This window comes from Opisthocomus hoazin, chromosome 1 (assembly GCF_030867145.1).
Source record: "Opisthocomus hoazin isolate bOpiHoa1 chromosome 1, bOpiHoa1.hap1, whole genome shotgun sequence".
Taxonomy (NCBI): Eukaryota; Metazoa; Chordata; class Aves; order Opisthocomiformes; family Opisthocomidae; genus Opisthocomus; species Opisthocomus hoazin.
Window position 1 is genome coordinate 23,542,279 of NC_134414.1, and position 23,508 is coordinate 23,565,786.

Here is a 23,508-nt window from a genome sequence, read left to right on the forward strand (position 1 = left end):
CAGTCAGGAATAAATACGTCAGGGGTTTTTTGTTGTTTGTTTTTTTAAAGGAAGAGAGGTTTTTTTAAGCAAACATTGAACTGATGTAACTTCTTAAAAGAAGATATGAGATGCTTTTTGCAGGAAGTTCAGCAGAACCAAGATTGCTTAGAGCCAGTCCCAACATATGGCACATTGTTTACTTGTCCAAATTTCACAGAATTTACTCCAAGTTTCTGTTTACCCTGGAAATGTCTGCAAAGGACGTGAGCCTTCTAGAGACAGCACCCGATAAACTGGAAAGATTTGTTTTTCAAATGAGTTCTTCTTTAGGTGAAATGCGAGTTGGCTTCTGCTCCCTGCAGCATAGATTTTAAATGAGTAACATATTCGTTGTGGAAGCACCTGCTTCCTTCTGGGCTAGGTTCTCTTGTTTTGCTTAGTTGCAAAGACTCTGTATTTGCAGATGAATTACTGACGCATTAGAAACACATTGGAGCCAACAGACAGAGGGGGCAAGCACTCCGGCTGTGGCGGCCCTGGCAGAGCCACCACGGCAGAGGACATGATGGTGTTGAATTTAATGCCGCCTGCTGAGCCAGTCACACCAGAGGAAGTCTCACCGGGGAATCCTGCCCCTTGTTCGCACGGGCCTTGAGGACAGAAGGAATTGTCTTGATGTACCCAGAGACTCCACATCAAATGCTGCAGGAGGAGAGGCAAGATTTCACAGTTCTAACTCAAACCTATCACTGGCATTACAAAGACAATCCAATTAAAAATTCTGCCTTAAAAAAGGCAGAAACGATCCTTTTCAAGAACACGTAACGCCTTTTAGATTTTGATTCAGATTTTTAATAAATTGTGCCAGTAGAAGCTTTCAAAGGCAATGATACATCAATAAATAACAGTTAAATTGAGTTCCTGAGAAAGAACCTACCACATGAAAGAATGTCAGATAGATGTAAATAACAAAAAATGGCATTACTATATAAAAAGCAGTAATACTGAATCTTACATGAACTGTCACAACACAAGCACTGCATACCTCAGAACATTCCTTTCATACAAATGTAAACAAATACACAATCATTTTTGTTTAGTTTAGGCTGATGAATTTATATGCTGTTGCTTAGATACCTAAACAATGGATAGGATAGGATATGCTAAAACATTAAGGAATAATATGTGGAATAACATACGGAAAAAATAATGAAGCTCCAGATTTAAAAATAAAATAAAGCAAAAACACATTAAAGAGTGTTTTCCTCAAATGTTATTACGTCAATCACTTTAAATAGGACTGTTACACTAATTTGAATTAAGGATTTTTGTGTGTGTTTACTTATTTAGTTATATATAGTATATATGCAAATACGTATGGCTTAATTATCTTTAGTATTCTGATATCACCTTGAATAATTCTCACTTATACATATAAGAAAAATGCATATTTTAACATAGTTAAGAACTGATATTTCAAAGTATGCTTATGATTTGACAGAAATGAAGGACTATTGTGCTCCATCACAGCAACATTTTTACCGATCGACAACAGGGCAGAAAGACCTACAAACAATGCCAACATTTTCAGATGTCAGTGCCTAAAACATTAGGATCCTGAACGGATACACAGCCAGTCACGTGTAGGGATCTAACGTCTGGAAAAGCCACGTACCTCCAGGTTCCATAGACGCCCGTGGAGCTGCATGCGCTAAACATGAGCCTCATCGCACTCAGGCTCTCGATGTGTTACGGGAGCACAGCGTCAGACATTCTGTTTTGAAGACGTTGAGCTACATAGGTTAGCACTGGTGCTCTGCATTACTGCTAGTATTAGACAACGGCCACTGTGCTGCATGCTACCTGAATAAGCCCAACCTCGACTGTTGCCACAAATCAGCTTTGTAACAATGGTCTTGCTATTGCTCCTTCCTGGGGAAACGTGCGTGCTGATGATACGTGTTTACTAAAATGATCTACTACATCAGACCACAAAATCACTATTCAGTTATAACCTTTGCAATCTGTTTTACAAAATTAATATTGGATACAATCATGAGAGGAAACCACCCACACAATACATTATCAACACACGCTTTAAAATGGTCTAATTTTAGACCCTTAGTAAAAATGGATCCACAGGACCTGCCTGTGAATGGCAAGAAAAGGCCATTTCAAATAGAAAAACACTGCTCATGCAACATTCTTCACACACTAGACAATGAAATCACACCCATATTGTCACTTGCTCACACTTTCTATTACACTCCAATAAGCAGAAGGAAATAAAGCAGCTTTAAGGTTATGTCACAATTTTGAAATGTGGAAAATACACATAACAAACAAAAATCACGGTGCGAACACAATGGCATCAGTAAATTTAGAAAATTAGAGGAGCAGGTTTGTTTTTTTTCTTTTTTTTTTTTTTTTTTTTTCTTTTTTCCTTTCTTACATTATTGCACAGAGACCTTTCATCACATGTTCTTCAGCTTTATGCATCTTCCTAAATGTGAAATAAGTGCTATGGATAAAATTAAAATGTAGAAAAGAAGAACAGCAGCATGATTTGTCAAAGTTAATCCCTATAATTTAGTAGGAAACCCCCCCTGCTATAAACAAAATATAAGTGCTCTTTATTCATTTAAAAAATAACGCTGACAGTTGCAGAAGTCTGTAAATGTTAATCTGAGTAGGGGGATGCTGACCTCAAATAAAAATAGGCCTAGAAATGATCGACTGTTGGCCTTGCAGATTTTGGTGGCGACCAGGATTTCAAGTGTAATTATCAACAAAGTTATTTACAGTAAAACTGACCTGAACTTTGAAGAGTGCCATTTTTAGGAGCTGGCCCTGCAAGCTTCTGACTCCCCAGGGTGACTACAGCATCAGCTGAAGTTACACCCGAACAAGGACTGCAGGATCAGCTCCTAAAGCATCAGTTAAAGGCCCTACTGGATTTGAGATTAGTCTTATCTGGAGTACTCTATACAGTAATTTACACATATACAGGCTGACAAGCTCCAGTCTGATCCACCACACCTTTGTCTTCTACATCAGATTTCTCAGACTGGCCAACTTCCATTCCTGAAGGTTTGGGATACCTGAACGGATACCCATTGTCATCGAAGAACCTTCGGAAAGTAAACTCGTAAAAAGCATGTTCTGTGTGTTTGCTATTGGAAGAGGCTAGTGGATCCCATGTCCTGGTGCTGTCACCGCTAGCATCATTCCAAGGACTTTCTTCTTCAACTGGATCAAAATTTGAAGTGTCCATTGGATGGCTGATCTTTGGAACATAGGGAGCTGGCTGCCTACGGATATCGGTAGAGAAGTCCATAGAGTGAAAGAAAGAATGGGCCTTAATATCATCTGCTCCATTTCTTCCAAGCCTGTCCTCAGCGGCACAGCAGAGCTTTGTGATGAGATCAGTTGCCTCAGGGCTTAGCTTGATCTGTGAGGGAATGTGCAGCGTGCTTTCCCAATTTATCACCTGGAAATAAGAAAGGTATTAAACATTTTCTAATCCTGGAAACAGAACCCTTCCAGTTGTCAACATTAACTGTACAGAAGTATACACATAGCTAGCCAACTCACAGTCTGTGTAGTGATTTTCAATGTTCAAGAACCCACAGATTAGATTGCATCAGCTGTTAATAATGACTTTAACGAATCAAGAAACATTGTCAGATAGCAGATAAAAGGAGCAATTCCATTTTTAAAAAAAACAAGTTCCTTCCTGAATGCTCCCACAGTCCGATTTGAGAACATATTCAGTTTACACATGACATCACGCAATGACTTCAAAGAATTACTTCATTTCATCTCCAAAATGTAAACTAGGAAAAGTGGTCATGAGATACAGCCTTTCTAATAAAAAACTACTCGCTGCTTGACTTTGAAATGCTTAGATTGTCAACTGCAATTATCACTAGCATATCAGCTTACTCAAATCTGACAGGCATCGTAAGGAATTTAGATAGATGAACTTATGCTTAAGAGACTGGAATTGTGCTGAAAAGACCCATAAAACTAATAACTATCTATGCAGTTGGACAAGTCAGTTCTAGTCTGATATTCAGTATCTTCATTGATTGGGAAAGGATTTGTCCCTGCATAGGACTATCTAAAATCAGACTTTTGTAATTACTGCTCCTTTCTCTAGTAAAACAAGAGGGATAGGTCTGTGCATGGAGGAGAAGGGAAGGGAAAAGGTTAAAATTTTGCTACCACAGACTGGAATTTTGCTTCAACTTACCTTCAGTTGGGTTTCTGTGGGCGTAGGAGCCAGAAAAGGAGGCTGTCCCACTAACATCTCAAAGAGGATCACACCAACACTCCACCAGTCACAGAGCTGAGTGTATCCTGAAAGGCAAGTCAAAAGGTTGTTCTCCAACCAAGCAGAATGTGCATGCAGTTACTTGCAACAAGTATTAAAACACACAGCACAGATTTCTGCCTTTTCTCAGACAATCAATCTGTGATCTAAAAACACAGGACTCCCAGTACACCTTCACCATAAAGTCACTTCTGTTTGCTGACCTAAATTCTACTGCTGTCCAGTAAAGATCTAATCCTGTTGTCCGGGAATCAAACAGTGGAGCATGTAGAGAGATGTGTTCTCCTTAATTTAAGTGTTTGTAACCTTCAGAATGACAATCTTCCAAAGCAGAAAGCTTTTTTTTTTTTTTTGGGGGGGGGGGGCGGGCAGGGCGGGAGGGAAGGAAATCAAAGCATTGACAGTCACTTAAACAGGAGAAAAATACAGGTTATCTACCTTTTCGAAGCAGGACTTCAGGAGCAATATAATTAGGGGTTCCAACTAATGAGTGGGCTAGACATCTCTGATGCTGCTTCTTAGCTCTTTGTTCCAATGTCTTCAGCCTATCTCCACATCTACAATTGGACACATCATCCCAAAGATCACTGGGCTCCATGCTGTCTTGTCTGATATGGCTCCCTTTCAAATGGGAGAGAAAGTTTACATTCACAGTCATAAACACAACACACAAAGAGCAAAGTATTTATCTAGATCTAGTTGTGCTATCTCCTACTCTCACTGAAGAACAGAATTTAAACTTTAAACTCAAGGCATTTCCTTCTGCCCTCCCGTTCACAACTGGTTTTCCACAACCAGCAAAACACCTCTGTCTCAGCACAAGGAAGTATGCTCCCATATGGGAGACACAGAACAATAGAGTGTATTTAGATTAGCTACACCAATTGTTCATGACCTTTTTGCCAAGACACCAATATTCCTCAATGGCACATGCAGGAGGTGCATGGAGTACTTTAAATCTGTGATTAAATTATTTCACCATCAAAAGAGACCCTCCAAACAAGTGTAAACTGAAAAATCGCTTAATTGCTTCTACTGCAGTGGTCAGCCAGATTACTGGTAGGGATTTAAACACTATTGGAAACAAAGGACTGGAAACAAACTAACTGAAAGAGCAAGACAGACACATCATATTGTCATGACCCTTTGTCCACGTACACACCTCTGTTTTCTGAGCTGGCATTTCTGCCAAGAGGTACCTGTTTGTTTCAAAATAAATAATGCAATATCATCACAAATAAAGCCTAAGAACACTACCTTTCTGATAGTATTTTGAATTGTGAGTCCACCTGAATCCAGTACACAGTCCAAAGTCAGTCAGTTTGATATGCCCATCAAGGTCTATTAGAATGTTGTCAGGCTTGATGTCTCGATGAATAAATCCCATTTTGTGCACACTCTCTATAGCCAAAGTGAGCTCTGCAATATAAAACCTAGCCAGACGCTCTGGAAAGACCTCCATCCGAATCAGCAGACTCATCATATCCCCTCCTGGGATGTAGTCCATCACAAAGTACAAGTTCTCTTTATCTTGGAAGGAATAATAGAGTTTAACCACCCATTCATTGTCTGCCTCAGCAAGTATGTCCCTCTCCGCTTTGACATGAGCCACCTGGTTTCGGTTTAACACATCCTTCTTTCGCAGAGTCTTCATGGCATACAGGGCATGGGTATCCACTTTGCAGGCCAGGCATACTTCTCCAAATGCACCAATACCCAGAGTCTTGATTTTCACAAACATAGATTTGTCCATTTTGGCCCTTTTAAGTCTGTTGTAGTTGGACTCCTTCTGGTAGAGAATTTTCCTCATTTGTTCCTGTTCTGCTTCACAAAGGCCAGCCTTTACAAAGGAAAGCAAACCACAAGAGCTAGTACTGTTACATTCACAGGGAGAGAATAATAAACTAGCATTTCCAAAATGCCTTTCTCAGAAAAATTAACCAAGAACCAGAAAAGATGTATTCATGGGAGATATAGTCTCTTATCTCTCTGACGAGGTATTTCTGAAATACCACCAAATTCACTGTGCCATAACTTGTTACCTGAATTTGCTGTATCTGAGACTGGTCTGCCTTTCCTATTTGGTGAACAAAGAGACATGGGGCAATACTGTCAGAGAGGGGAATATAACACAACAAACCTGATCATGAGGTTTGATTTACACCTTTCAAATGCGCGCTTTACCACTGCACTCCACTACACGTACATGCACTGCAGTACAGCTTAACTTCAACTGAAACTTAAACCTAGATGCAGCAGTTCACTTTGTTCTGGCTTGTCCAGCCACCTCCTGTCCCCAGAGAGCCTCCAAGTAACTGCAAGTAACATTTCACATGGCTGCGGGGAGATACCTCCTGAGAAAGGGAGAAACAGCAGTATCCATCTAGACTTTCCCCACCCTTCAAGATGGAGCCTGCACACTGCTAACTCTGCCAGCTTCCGTGCCTGTCCCTCTCCCAAGAGCCACTGGCAGCCGCCACCAGCAGAAGCCTCAGGATCCTCTGGCAACTTATCTTCCACAGCATTTCCCCTTTCTTTCTGCATACCCCATTTCCAAAATCCTGAATTAACTGGCATCAACTGAAGCACTGGGAGAGAAAGATTAGTGCCTGGTGGGAAGGGGCAATGAGGAGGAGGGTGGAGGAAGCTGACTGATTAGCCCACAAGGCCCCTGCTTAGACTGATTTAACTTCACATCTGTAGTCTAGGTCTTTAAAGATGAGTGTAGGCAGCCAGACTACGCAGTGAAATTCCCACAGTATAAAAATGACATCTGTATGAATAAAGGATGGAGGAGGTCTGCAGAAACTTGCAGAACAGGTAGGATGAATTTTAAGACTGAAGGCAACAGCTAAACCAAAACAAGTAATACTGTTTTTAAAAGGTAAAGCAAGTACATCAATCCATAATAAAAGAAGTGTTTACTGGTTTAAGGTGAAATAATTAGTGTGTTGTGTTCTTGGTTAATTCTAGAATAACACAATATTCAGATAGCCAAAATCTCCCAAGTGTATTATTCCAGCCAGTGATGAGGTTGCTAGGGGAAGGAGTTGGTTTTGTTTATAGCCGAATTACCTCTGGGTTATGAAATGAGGGAAAGCTGAAGAGTCAGAAGAGAACAACTAACACGATTAGCTGCTCGTTTACTTCTCTAGAGATCATTCCCTATCTCAATCTCAGGAAAACATTCACTAAATCCAAGCAATGCAACACAATCTGTACTTGCAGTGAGGACAAACTACTAACTGTTACTAAAATGCCGACCCTTCTAGAGATTTTAGAAGCATATTCGTTTAATTTTAACCTCAACAAACAAACTGCTGAGTTTTCTGGAGCAATGTGAGCATCAGATTACTTGACTCTGGAACTGACTGTGCTAGGGAAGATGGGGCATTTAATTATTATCCATTATGCATTAATAACAGCTTTCCTCAGAGTTTATTCTTAAATACAAAAGTAGACTAGTCATGTTCTAGTCATGCCCGGGGAACAAAAAAAACAAACCAAACCTCTTCCACATTTAAAAATGAAAAACAATATTGCCAGAGCAACCACCAGAACTTGGCAGCTTTGTTTTAAGAAGCTCTATCAGTGAATCAGCTTAGGTTTGAGAGCTACTATTAGGCACAAAAGAAGCACTCTCACCCAGAAAGCGCACCTCCCTGAGACCTGCTTGTAGACAAAGTTCCAGCAAGGGTCCCAAGATCAGTGTCAAGCTGGCCAAGATACGATTACTTGCACAATATTATTACTTACATGTGTTCAACAGACAACTTCCAGTCAAGTATTAGATATTCACTTGAAAAGACGGCACAGTGAATATACTGCCAAGTTGAACCATGGCTTTGGTGAATGAGTGGCTATCACGGAACAGGGAGGAAGAACTGGAGCAAAGAGAAAACCTTTTTTGGAGTTATGGAAGAGCTGCCAAATTTTTGCCTGTGTTATCTCGGCCTCAAACCTGGCTTCTGAGTTCTTGCCTAAGCAAACCTAACACTTTCCTGCTATGGAGGGTTTTGCTTCATTTTACTTTTCTGGTATCAAAATATATTATTTCACTTCTCAGGTTTTTCAAACAGCCTCCCAGACCTGCATCCACACTTCTAAGTGAAAATAGTCTGGTACAGGGAGGTGCTAGATACCTACTACTTCCAGTGGAGTCTGCTTTTATAAATTTTTTTTACTGATTAAAATTAGTAATAATCAATTTGACCCCATTAGCTTTTATTATAACAAAACAAGGAGAATTACTTTAGCCATTTCTTGCTCCAGTTGTAATCTTCTGTTAATTTTCTGCTGGTAGGTCTTTATGACATTTTCTACATGTTGCTCCATGTAGAACTTGAAGGCAAAAGGCGAGTAGCTCTTTATTCGCGATTCTCGCTTTTCCTCATCTTTGCCATTTTTTCGCACAGGCACCGGAGACGTCTGAATCTGCTTTTTATCCTTGCTTGGTTTTTCAGCTTTAGCGTTCTTGCTGCTTTTATCATTTCGCTCACTGTTCTCCTCAGCCTTATTGCACGTCGAACTGGGGACTACACGGAGGGTCTGCTCTACGCCCATGCACAAGCAGTTGATATCAAACTGCTCAGAGTTACCAGGAAGTAACAAATGCTTGGGATACGGTGGTGGCGGACACCGCAGTTCCTGGTTACCATAATCCACATCTAGTTGATAGGCATTAGCTGCTCCAACAGGTGGCACATGCTGCTCAATGATCTCCAAGCCATCCACAGCTGGTGCCTGCGCAGGTAACCAGCCAGGATGGGATGGTCCCACTGCAGTCTGCGGCTCAGGTCTCATCACTCTCATGCTCTTCACTGGCTGGAGAATATGAGCAGATGTGACTGCTGTGATCGTATTAGGAGACGTAATTGAAGGATCAGGTTTTCCTGCAGGAACCTGTCTTATAGACACTGTCACTTGTGGCTGTTGCTGGTGGTTGTTAAAGGAGTTTGTTCTGCTCGGCACTGTGGCATCGGGTCTAAAGGGTACATGTTGCCGTGGAGATGTTTCTATTCCCGGATTTTGTAAAGAATCTCGGCGTGATGGTGTTGCTCCCTGCCACTGCTGAACTTGAGGATTATTAATGTCATAGAGGTCCATGTTTAGGCTATTTCTAGATGGAGTTAATAGATTTTGTGGTGGACTGTCTGAAAAATCATTAGTGAAGGCTGGACCTCTCGATATCACATGCATTTGATGAGAAGAAGGACTTGTCTGTTTGTGATGAGAATGTGATATATACAGGCTTGCCGGTGTCTGCTGAAATGCATGACCAGAATTATTCTGAACAACTGCCCCTTTATTTGGGAGATTGGTGTATCCTCCCTCCTGCTGCATCTTGTTTTGGAAGGATGGACTCCGCTGAACACCATACCCCATAGGTTCCCCCTGCACCATCATGTGCTGCCTACTGTAATGTTGGCTGTTGGAGCCATGGGATGCCTGCAGCTGTAAAGCTTGACTACTGTGATTAGCCACTGGATAATTAATCACAGAAGACTCAATATTTGCAGGGTATGTTTTCTGCTGATGGCTTGTTGGTGTGCTGTGAGTGCCTACACCAGAAGGCCGCTGTACAGGAGCATTCATAGCTGTAGACTGCGAAGTAGAGATTAAATAGTCCATGTATGGCCTTGGAACATCAGTAAGCATGTTTGCACCTTCTGCTCCAAAGCCTGTCCCTTCATAGGCTGCATTACTGATCTGGTGGTAGGACGGAAAAGATTCGTTTGATCCTTCGAAGCTTGGCCTGCGGGTTACATTATTTGGCACAATACCCTTTCCTTTATAAAAAAAAAACCACAGAAGAATGTTAGGAAACAATTCAGGTGAACCAATTATTTTGCATTACTCATCCATCTATACATACAGACATACAGACACATGCACGTATGCTGCGTAGGGAGCATGTGTTATAAAAACACCTTCCAAAATCTAAATTAAGCACTCTGAACATTTAAAGTTACAGGTGCCAAGTACTACTACTGATAATGAGCTACTGGCTCACAACACTGCTCATGCCAGGAATCATCAGGGAGTCCTATCAAATCATGAAAATAGAAGCACAAATTCCTTAACTATGAAATCATCAAATTACACTACAGCCTGGCTTTTAAAGCTGCACCAGTATTACCACTCATTACTCACAGACAGGAGGAAGCTACAGAGCAGGGGGTTAAGTACAGCACCAAGAGGAGAAAAAAAAGCTCCCGGAAGGACTGTCAATACAACTTAAAGTCAACATTACTATAAGCTACCAGGTCATCACATAGTCCACATCTTCTGTACAGTGAGCTCACTGCTCACGCTGGGGATCTGTTTACATCTCTCTGTTCTACCGTTCTCCTCAAAAATCGTTTCCCTCTCCTTCATTTACAACACAGGCATCATACAGTTTGTCCTGTGTACTTTCCAACATGTTGGACACAGAGCATCTCCTCATATTACGCATCTTCCATCTGTATGGAAGGCAAATCTTTCAGGGTGTCAACATGTTAATCTTAGCTTGAAGAATGTGCAGAGATGAGATAGCAGCATTCTTACACTGGAAGTGTTAATGGTACTTTTCATCAGTTCTTTACACACCTGCAATTTGTCCTCAGATCAAAGCACTGGCTGTGCTAAAAAGACAAGGGGAGATTGTGCTGTCGCTATTTTTTTGTTCACCTTCTGGTTCTTTACCCTTCACAGATCACAGGACTTGGCCCATTTATGCCTAAAGAATTTCCTTTTAAAATCTTGACTTCACATGGTCTGCAGAAATAGTTGTATTGAGCTAACAGGCCTGAACACTGGATTGCAAGATTCTCTGATTATTGCATTACAGCATGTCCCAGCTGGGCCAGATGCAGCACACCTGAGCACAGCTGTTAACTCCTCACCTTGACACATAAGCCGTGCTATATACAGACACACAAGGACATGCACATTATTAACACAGGTCTATGCACCATCTCTGCACACTGAAGAGGCTGCCCCCACACTAAGTGACACTTCTATAGACAGTGCTGTGTTTTTAAATGGAATCAAGTCGGACAAATAATCAGTGTTCTTTAAAGTGAAATCTATGATCGGCATCTCTTTTTCCTATGATAGCACAAGGCCGTGCTTACTGAGGTTGTACGTATAACAGCACTCCCCGACAGCTCACCTGCTGGGACACAGTGAGATGCACTGATGAGGCTATGGCAACCCAAAGCATCCCAAGAAGCGGCCACTCTGGCCTGGAGGTGGGAGGCAGCTGTAAGATCCATTTGTCATCTCTCTCAGTAGGATTCATGCTGAGCCTCAGGGGCAAACTGAATTTGTTTTTCCCTAGCAGAGGCCATGAAGGAAAGCAGCAGCAGTAACTGTCCTCCTTTGGGACACATACTTCAGCTGTGCAAGGAATCTTGCTGATATTAAGAGAGATACGATGTCCACCTCCTACATTTGTACATCAGTAAGCCTGTTCTGGTCTGATGTAAGAATATTTGGATTTGTGAAAGATACCAAACGTGGTAGTTGCAGATATTTTTTTTATTCCACACAGTAACGATGTGTGGATAACACATAATTATTCTATGCGTTTACCTATTCAGCACAGTAGCTGTTATGACTATCTCTTGCCTATGAATGCTTTAGATTGTAATTCTTGAGATGAATCAACTATACTTATGGGATTATCTGTTTTTATACATAACTCTGCTGCACAGTAGTATCTGATAACTTTTATTTGTGTCTTGCCAGTATACTGAAATTCTTGTCACCTTTACTACTGAAGTTAAAACAGGACAAAACCAAGTAATTTGAAAATCTATTTCCATACACCAATATATGGAATTCAAACATGGGAGATCTGATTTCTCAAACTGCAAATGAAAATTTCCCAAGTAGCATTACATGCTTACCAATGAACTAGGGGAGACCTATGCTATCCTAGCACAAACAATACCATACCAAGCAAATCAATATGATTTTGTGGCATCTCAGTCAGGTAAACATCAATTGCATGATATTTAAGTTTTGCATTCTGTGTATCCTAGAAGCAAAGGTAGATCTTCAGCTCGAAAGGTTTAGTATTCGAAACAGCTGCATGCATTGCAATGTTAAGAAAGCAAAAACAAACGAAAGGCAACCGAGTAATTAAAATGTTAGCCTAGAAAGATTTTTCAACCCTTTCAGAGGAAAAGTATGCACTTTAGGACCGGGTGTGTTCTTTCACTTTAAGGAATAAAGCCTTCATAATATAAAGCAACATACAGTTCAGTAATTCTGTCAAAGTTATTTTAAATTCTCCTTAGGGCCCAACTGAGCCCACATTTGCGCATGTGTTAAGACAGAGCTCTCCAAATAGCGAACTGCCTAGTACTACTTTGTCTATCAGGTGGTCACCCTGCAGGGTGACACTCTCAGAAATTAGGATTTTCCAGAATTTCCCCAAATGATAAAACAAAAAGGCTAAGACTGATAGAAAAGGCAGCTGAGCTGGTCCTTACACAGAACCATCACCCTTTCCCATCACTGAAACTCCATTCCTGAGAGCGACCACCTGGAAAATGGGGTTCCTCCCCATTTCCGTCTTCCCTATATGTGGCTCAGGAAAGAAGTGGTGTTACTCAAAACCTCCTTCCTATCCAGGGATTTCTCTTTGTAAACTGAATGGGCTTTCTCTTAGTCAGCTTTCCTCATCTCTGGGTGTGTGTCTCTATCAACCATGGCAAATTTAACACCCTTCCCAACAAAGACCTTTGATGTGATCACGAAGCAAGAAAAAAGGAGCTGCTGAGGTGGCCAAGAAGAGAAATTTGTCATGTGGAAATCACTTAAGCTCAGTAAACTCGACTTATGACCACACTTAAGAGGTCTGTACTACTGTAATCAGACTGATTGAATGGATTTGTTAGCTTCAACTAGTCCAACAATGACACGACCTTTTAAGTCTAAATCTTGCCACTGACACAAGAGAAGTTCCTTGTCCAGAAAAACAGGCCCCTGCCAACAGCTCTCAATCCGCTCAGTCCACTAACCCCTCTGCAACATGTAACACTGCAATTACACAGGTTCAGTCAGTCAGAGGATGGTTACTGGTCTGCCTCGCCAATTTTTGAAACTGAAAGAAGATAAAAGTAACAAACTATCAAACCAGTGTATCCTGATCACACATCAAAAGCATTCTGAAGTGCTGCAAGTGCCAACACCTGACGGGAAACCGCTCTTGCAAGTCCTTTTGTCAGCTGAGACATATGTAGGGCCCAAATCCTCCTATTTGCTAATTTGCATGAAACAGAGGCAGACTAGCAGGGATGAGTCGAAAAGCTTCTGTTATCTGGGCCCAGGCTACTTCCACAGTGTACTTACAAGGATGTTAACATGAATGAATTCCTGGGAAGTGAGCTATCTCATAACTCCATAGCAATTACGTACTTGCAAGCTCTTACTTTCAGTAAACTTGAAATGATTTTGGTGATTTGCAACGAGGGATAAATAGCGTTGTCTTTAAGCAGATGAACTATGAATGTGCTTTTGCAACGCAGGCTAGTTGTGTTCAGCTTCCAGCCCACCTCACCTTGCAGGGCCACATTTCCTTCACTGTCTCCTACAAGACTGCTACTGAATACTGCCAATCCACTACTCCTCACCAGCAACGACTCTACTTCCAAAAATAGCTTATTGCAAGAAAGAAGAACACAATTTTTTTAAAAAAAGTTCATGCTTACCTGGTGAGGTCTGCTTAATTACACGTACTATCTGTTCGTTTCTAGGATCCAAGTAGCTCATCTTACTGATATACTCGAGAGCCGCTTCAATACTTCTGCTACCCGTCTGCTTCAGTGCTCGGACAGCCATCTCCTGTATAAAGCAAACATGACTTGAATCACACCGAGACAAAATCCAAGCACTGTACTACAGGCTAGAAAGCAGTAAGTGTTCTTACATTTATAGAAACATTTTATAATTCACACCAGATCATAGCTGCCCGAAGCCAAACGGACTCATATTTTGAAAATATTCGCATGCCTTATACAACTCAAAAATTCAATCAATAAGAAAAAACACAACCTACCCAAACTCTGGCAATTAAAGAAGCATCAAATTGAAATGTGTACTTTAAGACTCCTTAAAAACTTTGAGTCAAATCTGGAAAAGGCAGCATAGTTTGACATAGGATGAAACAGAATGAAATATTTAGCTTTTGGTATTCGAGAGCATGTCTCTTAGTCATACCTGAACACAGTAAAAGCTTTATGGTTTCATAGATGTCACAAGAAGTTAATTAGGGAGGGACCGATTTCTGCTGTGCAAATCCTGGCCCCTGTAGAGCCAATGGGGAAGAAAGACTGCAGTTTTCACTACAGCTGGGACACCATCCACTATCTGTTTGGAAAATGACTAGCACACCAAACTGCATTTCATATTGTTAGTCTTTTTAGCTGTATTTTATTGGGCACACATCCATCACTGAGAAGTTAATATGGGTGCCAGACACACAACCTGAAAACTACAACTGGAGTAAATATGAATACTACTGTTAAACTACCCCAACACAACCACGGTTAGTGTCCCCTGCTCTACAGCCAGCAAGTCACCTTCTGGAATTTGTTTGTACGTTTACTTGTAGCTCAGGTATATAGAATACCTTTCAACAATGACTCTGGTTGCAAAGCAAAATTCACAAATCCTTGCAAGACTGCGTGCTTTTCTGAACTAGTGAAGAAACTGAAATCTAGAACTTTAATGTTGAATTCACGTCGCTGAACTTCAGCCACCACAAAGTTAGACACTTAGTCAAAAGTATTTGCTGAGAACCTTTCTATAATCACCTCTGAAAGGCAATTCATTAAATAGATACAACAGGAGATAAACTGACCTTTGGTGACAGAAGATTAGAGGACTAATTTAAATTGGACTCCTAGCTCTTAGGTGGCTAAAGTTGGATGAAATTAATGTCACCACCAGGGACCTGCCTGCAAATGTCAGTATCCTATTATCTTGCCACTGTAGTGCCATTTTTAGGGGAATTCTGTCATCACAACCTACCCACTGAGTGCTGAATCAGATGGAGTTTGTACCTTTTTGGCTTGGGTTACCAACTGCAGATGTGATGGCTGGGTTGGCACAAGCACACAGCTCTCCCACAAGGCAGTTCTGCGCACCGGCTAGCAGTCAGGTAGCCTCACATGTACGTCTCTTTCCTGTATCATCTGGCAAAGAGCAACTTTGCTCAACTGAACTGCATGTACATGTAACATACTCACTAATTCTTTACTTTGCAAGGGAGGATCATCTCGGATGACACAAATTCACACAGCACAGAGCCATACGCTGGCACATTTTGCTTCGCTTAGCTCAGTCCCCTCCTACTCCCCTCAAAATGGCAGCATTTTCTCCATTAGTCAGAGGTTCTGCTTGGGGAATAGCTATAGCAAGTTTTAATATTTTTCATACAATTTATGACTCATAATTCATAGAAAGGCAGTAGTTGGTTTCACATTTCCTATAGCTGAAATATTTCACTGGCATCAACACATTAGTAAGGGCAATTTTAAATCAACAGAAAACTATTATGTATGCAGGAAAGAATTTCCCACAATGTTTTTTTTTCCTCTCTTTCTTTTTTCTTCTTCTGGACACATTTCTTAAGTGTTAGCAATTCTGCATCCTAGTGCTCAGCTTTCTCACCCTCCAGGGACTCTGGACTTTACAGCCCATTCCACAGGGCTGCTAACGCACTCTGCCCATTTACACCAGCTGGATCTAGCCTTAGATCACAAGTCTTAAAGTTTCCTAAATCAAATGTGCTCCATGCAGACATTTGGGGTGGCTTGAATGTTGGGGTTTTTTTTTTGTTTTGTCTGCAGTGGGGTACCAAGAGAATCCATGCTTGGTAAACAGTTTTCTTAATGATTAATCAAACAGCCCATATCATCGATTTAGAATCATAGAAAGTTTTGGGTCGGAAGGGACCCCTAGAGGTCATCTAGTCAACCCCCCCGCAGCTAGCAGGGACACCACTAACTAGATCAGGTTGCTCAGAGCCCTGTCCAACCTGGTCTTGAATGTTTCCAGGGATGGGGCCTCCACTACCTCTCTGGGCAACCCGTTCCAGAGTTTCACCACCCTCATTGTAAAGAATTTCTTCCTTATATCCAGCCTAAACCTAACCTGTTTTAGTTTAAAACCATTACCCCTCGTCCTGTCACTGTTGTCTCTATTAAAGAGATTGTCCCCATCTTTCCTATAGGCTCCCTTTAAGTACTGAAAGGCTGCAATCAGGTCTCCCCACAGCCTTCTCTTCTCCAGGCTGAACAAGCCCAACTCTCTCAGCCTGTCCTCATAGGAGAGGTGCTCCAGCCCTCGGATCATTTTTGTAGCCCTCCTTTGGACCCGCTCCAACAGTTCCATGTCCTTCTTGTGCTGAGGGCTCCAGAGCTGAACGCAGTACTCCAGGTGAGGTCTCACCAGAGCAGAGTAGAGGGGCAGAATCACCCCTGGATTGTACAATGACCTATGAGGGCCAGCAACCACCTGAGACTGGAAGATGTGCTGCTGGCAATCTCACCCCCGCAAGCCCCCAGTGCAGCAGCAGCAGCCCTGTGCTCCAGCTCCTTGCCCCTCATCTTTCATTAGGTCAGGTCCCACCCTCCAAAGGGTTTCCTCATTACATACTCTGTTTGCTTAGCATTTACACTGCTCCTGGAAAAAATGAACTAAGTTTTTTTTGTCGTTCAGAAGAACACCTGCGATTCCCCTGTATACCATCCCATAGCTTTGGCCCTCTCCCCTGTAGCTATCCTGAGACACAAATAGCCCCAGTTTCTGATGCTGGTTCACAAAAGCCTTGTATCATCTCCAAGCAAATGAAGAGCAACCAACAACAACAACAAAACATTCCACATACAAAAGGAAAGGGTTTTTCTTGGGGGCAGATCACATACAACCATAATTCTCCACCCAGGAGACAAATCCCCCTGGGGCCATGCGATACTCCAAGAGACTGGAGGGCAACAAGAAGCTCCAGCACTGCTCCAGTTACAGCTGGCCTTTGGCCTCCTCTGCGTTGTTTTTCCCATCGCCACCCTCCATGCCCACAGCTCTCTCCTCTCTGGCAGTCACATGAAGAGGGCTCCGCTCACTCCAGCACCTTTTCATCGGGGATGGAGGCAAGCTGATGCATGGCTGAGGGTCACGGAGGGTGTGCCCTGTGCCCGAGGTGGCCGCTGGCTAACGGGGCATGGTGGCCCTCTTCTTCCTACATGCAACGCAGCAATGAGCTCTGCCAAGCGAAGGAGCACAGCTGGGGCAAGGCAGCGAAGGGCTGGCCTCCAGGAGCGGGCTGAAGGGGAAGCTGGCTCCCTGCTGGGGGCAGGGCCCAGAGCCTGGGCTGCATTTGCTGGAAATCGATACAAGGACTGTTTTGAAAGATGGGAAGAAGGGCAGAAGTGGGATTAAGCAGTGCCAGCGGTTACACCTGTTGGAGAGCAGAAGCTTAAGTGCGATGGAGGGTGTTTGTAAGAAGCAGCAGAACATAAGAAGAATCTCCTCCAAGAAGGTGGCAATCAATGCCAAAATCTTGCAAACTGATACCATAGACAGTAGAAGTAGCTGAGGAAACAAGAGGACAGACACTGGGCAAGGACAAAAGTGCACAGCTACACTGACACAGATTGAGCTGTCTTGATTTTACACCACTCTAAGGTAAGTATGTTTTAGAAAGGGAAGGGAAAAAGGACCAGAAATGCGACATGGGAAAAAAAAAAAAATCCACTCGGTGTCATATCCAACGCCAAAACATTCCAGTAGGCACAGGATCAAATCCAGCTCCCACTGAGGTCAACAAAGTTTTCCATTAACTGCAAGGTACACTGCATCAGGCCCTCCACTTCAGTTCGTTTCCTTTTCACCAGGCCAAACGCTGTCAGCCACAGGACGGTTTGAGAAACCTGGCTGCTAGCTGTGTTCTGCTAACCCCCCAGCCAGCTGTCAGCCTGCAAGGAGAAACACAAGCCACTGGCAGCAGGCACATAAACCACAAGGGAACAGGGCAGTCCTGGCCCCAACTCATGCTTTGCATTCTGTGTATTCCCTCTGGAGGATTCAAACACCTCTCTGTGCAGTGCTTTTTTGTACCTTTTTGCTTCCAGACATCACTAGCTGTTGGTGAAAGCTAAACCAGAAGTAAAGTGAAAAGCTACAAGAGGAATATGTGCTTTTACAATTAACTCTAACAATTTTGTAATTAATGTTACAACTGCAATATTAAAATGAGGTTTCAGTGGTCAACTGTGGTTCTGGACAGATCTAATGGGAAACCAGTCAGGCCACGAACCACAAAGCAGACTGAGACAACTCTGCAGGATCCCAAATTTGTGGGTTCATAGAGAAAAATGGGGAGGGGTGTGTTTCCCAGCTAGTTCCTACAGTGAGCTACTCAAACCAGACAGCTGCATGGTCAACATGCTCTCCCTCATTTCCTCAGCCTTGCGCTGGTAGAAGGCAGCTTTCCAAGAGATTTCAAGATTTTGCTAGAAGGAAGGCCACCTTTGAGCTCAGATGCTCAACAGGGAAAATCCTTGTTTGATGGTAAACAGATATTTGGAAGTGTGCATATACAGACTTCATTCCATTCTGTGCTCGGTAGGCAATGTGAAAGGCTTTCCCCATTTTACCCTCCCGCCTGGCTGTACTCCACCAGCACTGGCAGAGGCTTGCGTTCTTGCTGTACTACAGGGTTGTCCAGCAACATTTTTCATTCAGAAAGCTCCTAGTTGCCAAGATGTATATATCATCCAAGTGAAGATTGCACAAGAGGTTACAATAAGTAAGACTTTTTCCCAAGAACACTGTGTCTGAAGGAGACAATAGGTCCTCCAAGATTTGGCAAAAGTAATTGATTACTAACAACAAAAAAAATTAATTACTTGCTTTCCATTCACAAAGCAGGGTGGGTGACAGATGCAGGAAACAGATACAGGTTCCCTGCGGAAGGGAAAAAATTAAAGTTCATGCCAGAAGAGATGATCCAGAATTGATTATGAACCTTTCTGCGATAGTCCACCATTGCAGGTATTTTCATTCATGATTTTAAACATGCAAAACCTAAGAAACTCAGGAAACAATGTGTACAATATGCTCTGTCAGGATTGCTGCAGCCCCACAAAATGGAGAACCTTATTTTGAAATATTGTCTATCTGTAATTATTCTCTAGTTGGGTGCTTCATCCAATTTTGTAGTCTACTTTTGTTTTGCCTGTTTTTAGGTTGCTAACACCAGGTGCTAAATTTTGCCCTCAAATCCCCATGCCTAACTGTGACCCTGATTAAAATATTCTAGCCACATAATTAAGCAGCTATCCTGAGAATCATTAGCGCTTTTCAGTTTTACTGTATCAAAAAAGCTGGAAGAAATCAGCACTGGCAGAAACCTACTGAGTGCCCATTTGTTTGCTGCAGGATCACTTAGTCCATCCATAAAGCACATAACCCATTCAGAAACTTAAGGAGATCTACCCCAAGGCTAGTTAAGAGTTTTCTGCCCCCATACCTCCTGTTACAAAGCTCCTCCAAAGCTATACCGTTTTTGCAGTGATAAACCTCCCTCTTACTTTCAGCCTAAATTACGCAGGGTCAGTTCATTCCCTCTGCCTTCAGTTTTGAGTGTCTTTTAACTTCAGCAGCTCTGCTGTTATCTACAGAGAGCAAGCCCCCTTCATCCTAAGGGATACTTGCAGCTTGGCCTCCCGGGCTAAACAAACCACATTCTTTTCGTTTTCTCTGGTAAAACAGGCTCTGTAGTCTCCTTATTGCTGTAGTAGCCCATCTCTATATCAAGAAAGATATAGATCAAGAAAGACTGGGACATGGTTTTGATAGGAGCTGCACACGCTGTTCTTGATGACGTGCAATACTGGTGGAAAAATTACCCTTGTGGTAAAGTCATTTCTTTTCTTTGTTGATTTCAGCAGAGGAATTTTGAGTTTGGGGCTTTCATCCTGGCTTTTAGTCCTTCCTTTATGCTCCTGAATTTATTTTCAGTTCTGGTACCACTCCAGTCCTTAAGGTCATCCAATATTTTGGTCAGATACTCCAGCCCTCCTTTACACTGACTGCGCATTAGCACTTCACACTGTGAGAGTGCTTGCTTCCTTTTTTTTTTATCCTAATACTAGACTTACTAATGGAAAAAATATGCAGAAAGGACACCCTGTAGTACATAAAGTTGGCGCAGACAGAAAAAGAATATGGATAGGTGATGAAATGTAAGACTTACTAAGTCAAATCACTTCAACATATGAAAAAAATAACCGACTGTAAATTAGGAATGGGGAATTACAGGTAAGGAACAACTTTAACCAGAAAGTTTTTATAGAACATTTTCAAGGGACATTTGAAGAACTAACGAAGGGAGTATGGCGAAAACCTAGAGAGAGGATTTTGGAAATTATACAATGCTCTGGTAAACATCCTATCAGAAGGAAAAAAAATACCTAACATGACATTCACTGCTATGCCACAGCTCATTCTGCTTGCCTTCAAACTCTCTTAGTCTTGATTTAGACAGTCATGTACAGAAGGTAGCTGTATTTACTATTCTGTGTTTGTGCAGCATTCAGTACAACGGGGTCCTGCTATTGTTGTGTTTATGGCAGAATGACAACTTATTATTAAATCAAAGTAAGGTAATTAGGTCCAGCCCAGAATATTTAACTTGGAGTAGTAGGCAAAAAGATGCTAGAGGGGTAAAGTGTCTCTTGGGTCCCAGGACAGAAACCCCCATATCACTACCACTACAAACCATCCCTGAAATAAGATTACCTTAATCGTCTAAGCCACAGGACATGGCACATTTCCTGTAGTTATGGAAGGAATGAGGTAAAATAAAACAAAAGTAACTAGAGACTGAGAATCATCTTCTAATGATCCAGATTATAGCTGTTCAAAATGTTTCCAGTATCCTTTTAGATTTAAAACAGCTCTGGACGATTAAAAAGCACACAAATGAACCAGACAAATGAAGACAACCTTTGAAATTCATCACATTAGCTTTCTTATTTTACTAGGCCTAGAGCTAATACAAAGTTCTTTCACAAGTATCATAAAAAACACTTCTCTGCTGTTTTCTCTCAGCTGCTTTTCCTTAAGTTCATGACTAATCAAAGCTATTAAAGTTCTTCTAAGTGAAGGAAAAATACTCTACAGACTTAGCAGCAGGGTACTTATAAAGAACAACCACTGTAACACCTTCATCAACTCAGAAAGGACAACAGAGAAAAAAAACAAGAGGTGAGAATGGTACCTGGAAATATGACATCGCTTCTTAGCAGGTGTCTCAAAAGGCACCAGCTACATCAAAATACTTTATGCCATTTGTATCAAGTAGCAGGATATAACTACTCCTTTTTTTGTGTGTTTTTTTTTTGTTGTTGTTGTTTTTCATTTAACTGAACTTGTATAGTACATTCCCCCACCACAGCTCCTTGCAAGACACACCGTGCTCAGCGATGAGCGTTTCACAGAGGACGCCTGCCATTTTACACTACAGTCCTTGTGTTCCAAGAGCTGTTCAAACATGGCTCTTTGCATGAAAAGGGGAGATACGAACTTCAGGCTATAAGCCAAACCAAGGTCTCAAAGTTAAGACATTTGGAAATACACCAAGCATGGCTGCTCAACATATTTCCAAACAAATGCTTGTAAAATGGAGCATTTATAACAAGGCATCTCCAGACAAAGAACGCATATGTAAACACTCCAGTAAGCTCTGCTGAACTATTCAAGAGATGCAATCTGTTTAAAGACAAAACGCACACGCACTGCAATGTCAAGTTCCAAATCCAATCAGAACATTTAATCAGACAACTCCTGCTGGTGTCCCAGAGAGTATGTGTGTGTATGTATACACACATGCAGATATCAAATGATGTACGCACATCTGTGCATGTGATTTTGTTGAAATTAATCTAATTTCAAGCAAGTCTGTGAGCCCCTTGAAAGCAATGTATTAAAAAAGACGTGACACCTCCTTCTTTCATGAAGAAATAAGGCTCTTCTTTGTGTCACCAGTCAGGCAAAACAAGTAATTTAATTTTTTTGTATATGCATACACACAAACATATTTATTATAGCATTTCTGGAAGCCCGTCAGGCACTCTGGAAAGGATTTGGAAAGGGGAAGGCCTGCAGGAACCTGGAAGAGGTCCTGACTCAGAAAATCTGCACTCTGCATGAAACTCAAGTGTCATGAAAGAACAATTACAAACAGGCAAGGAGAAAGACGCCACAGTATTTACTCCCTTTCCATTACTGTTGTTAAAATAATCAAAAGCCATCATGAATACCACTTTTTTTTTTTCCTTTCTTCCAAGTAGGCTGGAAAGCAAGAACAGAGCTGAGCTGCTCTGTCCCAACAGAGTGCAGAGAGACCCCATCACAGTGGCAGCTTAATCAACAGACCTGAGGAACAGTGGCAAACAGCCTGTTCTCCCTGTCCCCCACCCAGCCTGGGAAAAAAGCATATCTGTGGCAGAAGAGCTGGTGGTAGAAGCCTAGTTTCCCTACATATTTGGTGGAGAGAGTGACACTGTTAGCACCCAAGATACGTGGTGACTTGCTGCCTACCTCAGAGGCTCTAGCACCCTTTCTGAAGGCACTCACTCTTTCCCCCAACTTATGAAGGAGCACAGGCTCCTGATTTGGCAATCAAACTTGGCCAACAGTAATACCTCCCTGACTACAGAAGGTCTCCATTCTGGAAAACACACACTTTGCTTCAGATCCCACATCAGAACAGAGGTGTATGGAGTGTGCACACAGAGCATTCAGCTTTGAACACCTGTAGCACTACAGGACTATCTATACACCACAATTCACAGGCCAAGTTTCCATTAATGGTAAAATAAAGGAGAGGGGAAAGTGTGTATTTTTACATCTTCACTGCTTGAAGTATCTCCAAGCTGCAAAAAACCCCATCTACTGTGATGGCACCTGAAGCCTCCTGCACTGCGCTGAGCCCTACACAAACACACGGGAAGAATCCTACTCTAAAAACGATTTCTAATTTGAAACAGAACAAACAATTACATATACAGCCATAACTGTTCCTCATTACTCTTCAAGTCTGCTCATTGGAGAGATATTTAAATTATTTGGAGTTCAGTCTAACCAAATGACCCTTGTCAGGTGCATCAACAGACAGAAAGTTGTAC

General features: G+C 42.0%; 1 protein-coding gene across 3 annotated transcripts in view; it reads right to left on the minus strand.

Moving 5' to 3' along the window:
- Positions 1 to 829: 829 nt before the first annotated feature.
- Positions 830 to 23,508, minus strand: part of LATS2 (large tumor suppressor kinase 2) — a 50,561-nt gene continuing 27,882 nt past the window's right edge. For all 3 annotated transcript variants that reach the window (XM_075419003.1, XM_075419014.1, XM_075419022.1), the window contains exons 3-8: positions 14,023 to 14,155; positions 8,570 to 10,107; positions 5,576 to 6,158; positions 4,757 to 4,939; positions 4,238 to 4,344; positions 830 to 3,472 (exon numbers count right to left, since the gene is read on the minus strand). In XM_075419003.1, the coding sequence (XP_075275118.1) occupies positions 2,978 to 3,472; positions 4,238 to 4,344; positions 4,757 to 4,939; positions 5,576 to 6,158; positions 8,570 to 10,107; positions 14,023 to 14,155 (3,039 nt within the window). In that variant the 3' untranslated portion in view covers positions 830 to 2,977. The remainder of the gene's footprint in view (positions 3,473 to 4,237; positions 4,345 to 4,756; positions 4,940 to 5,575; positions 6,159 to 8,569; positions 10,108 to 14,022; positions 14,156 to 23,508) is intronic.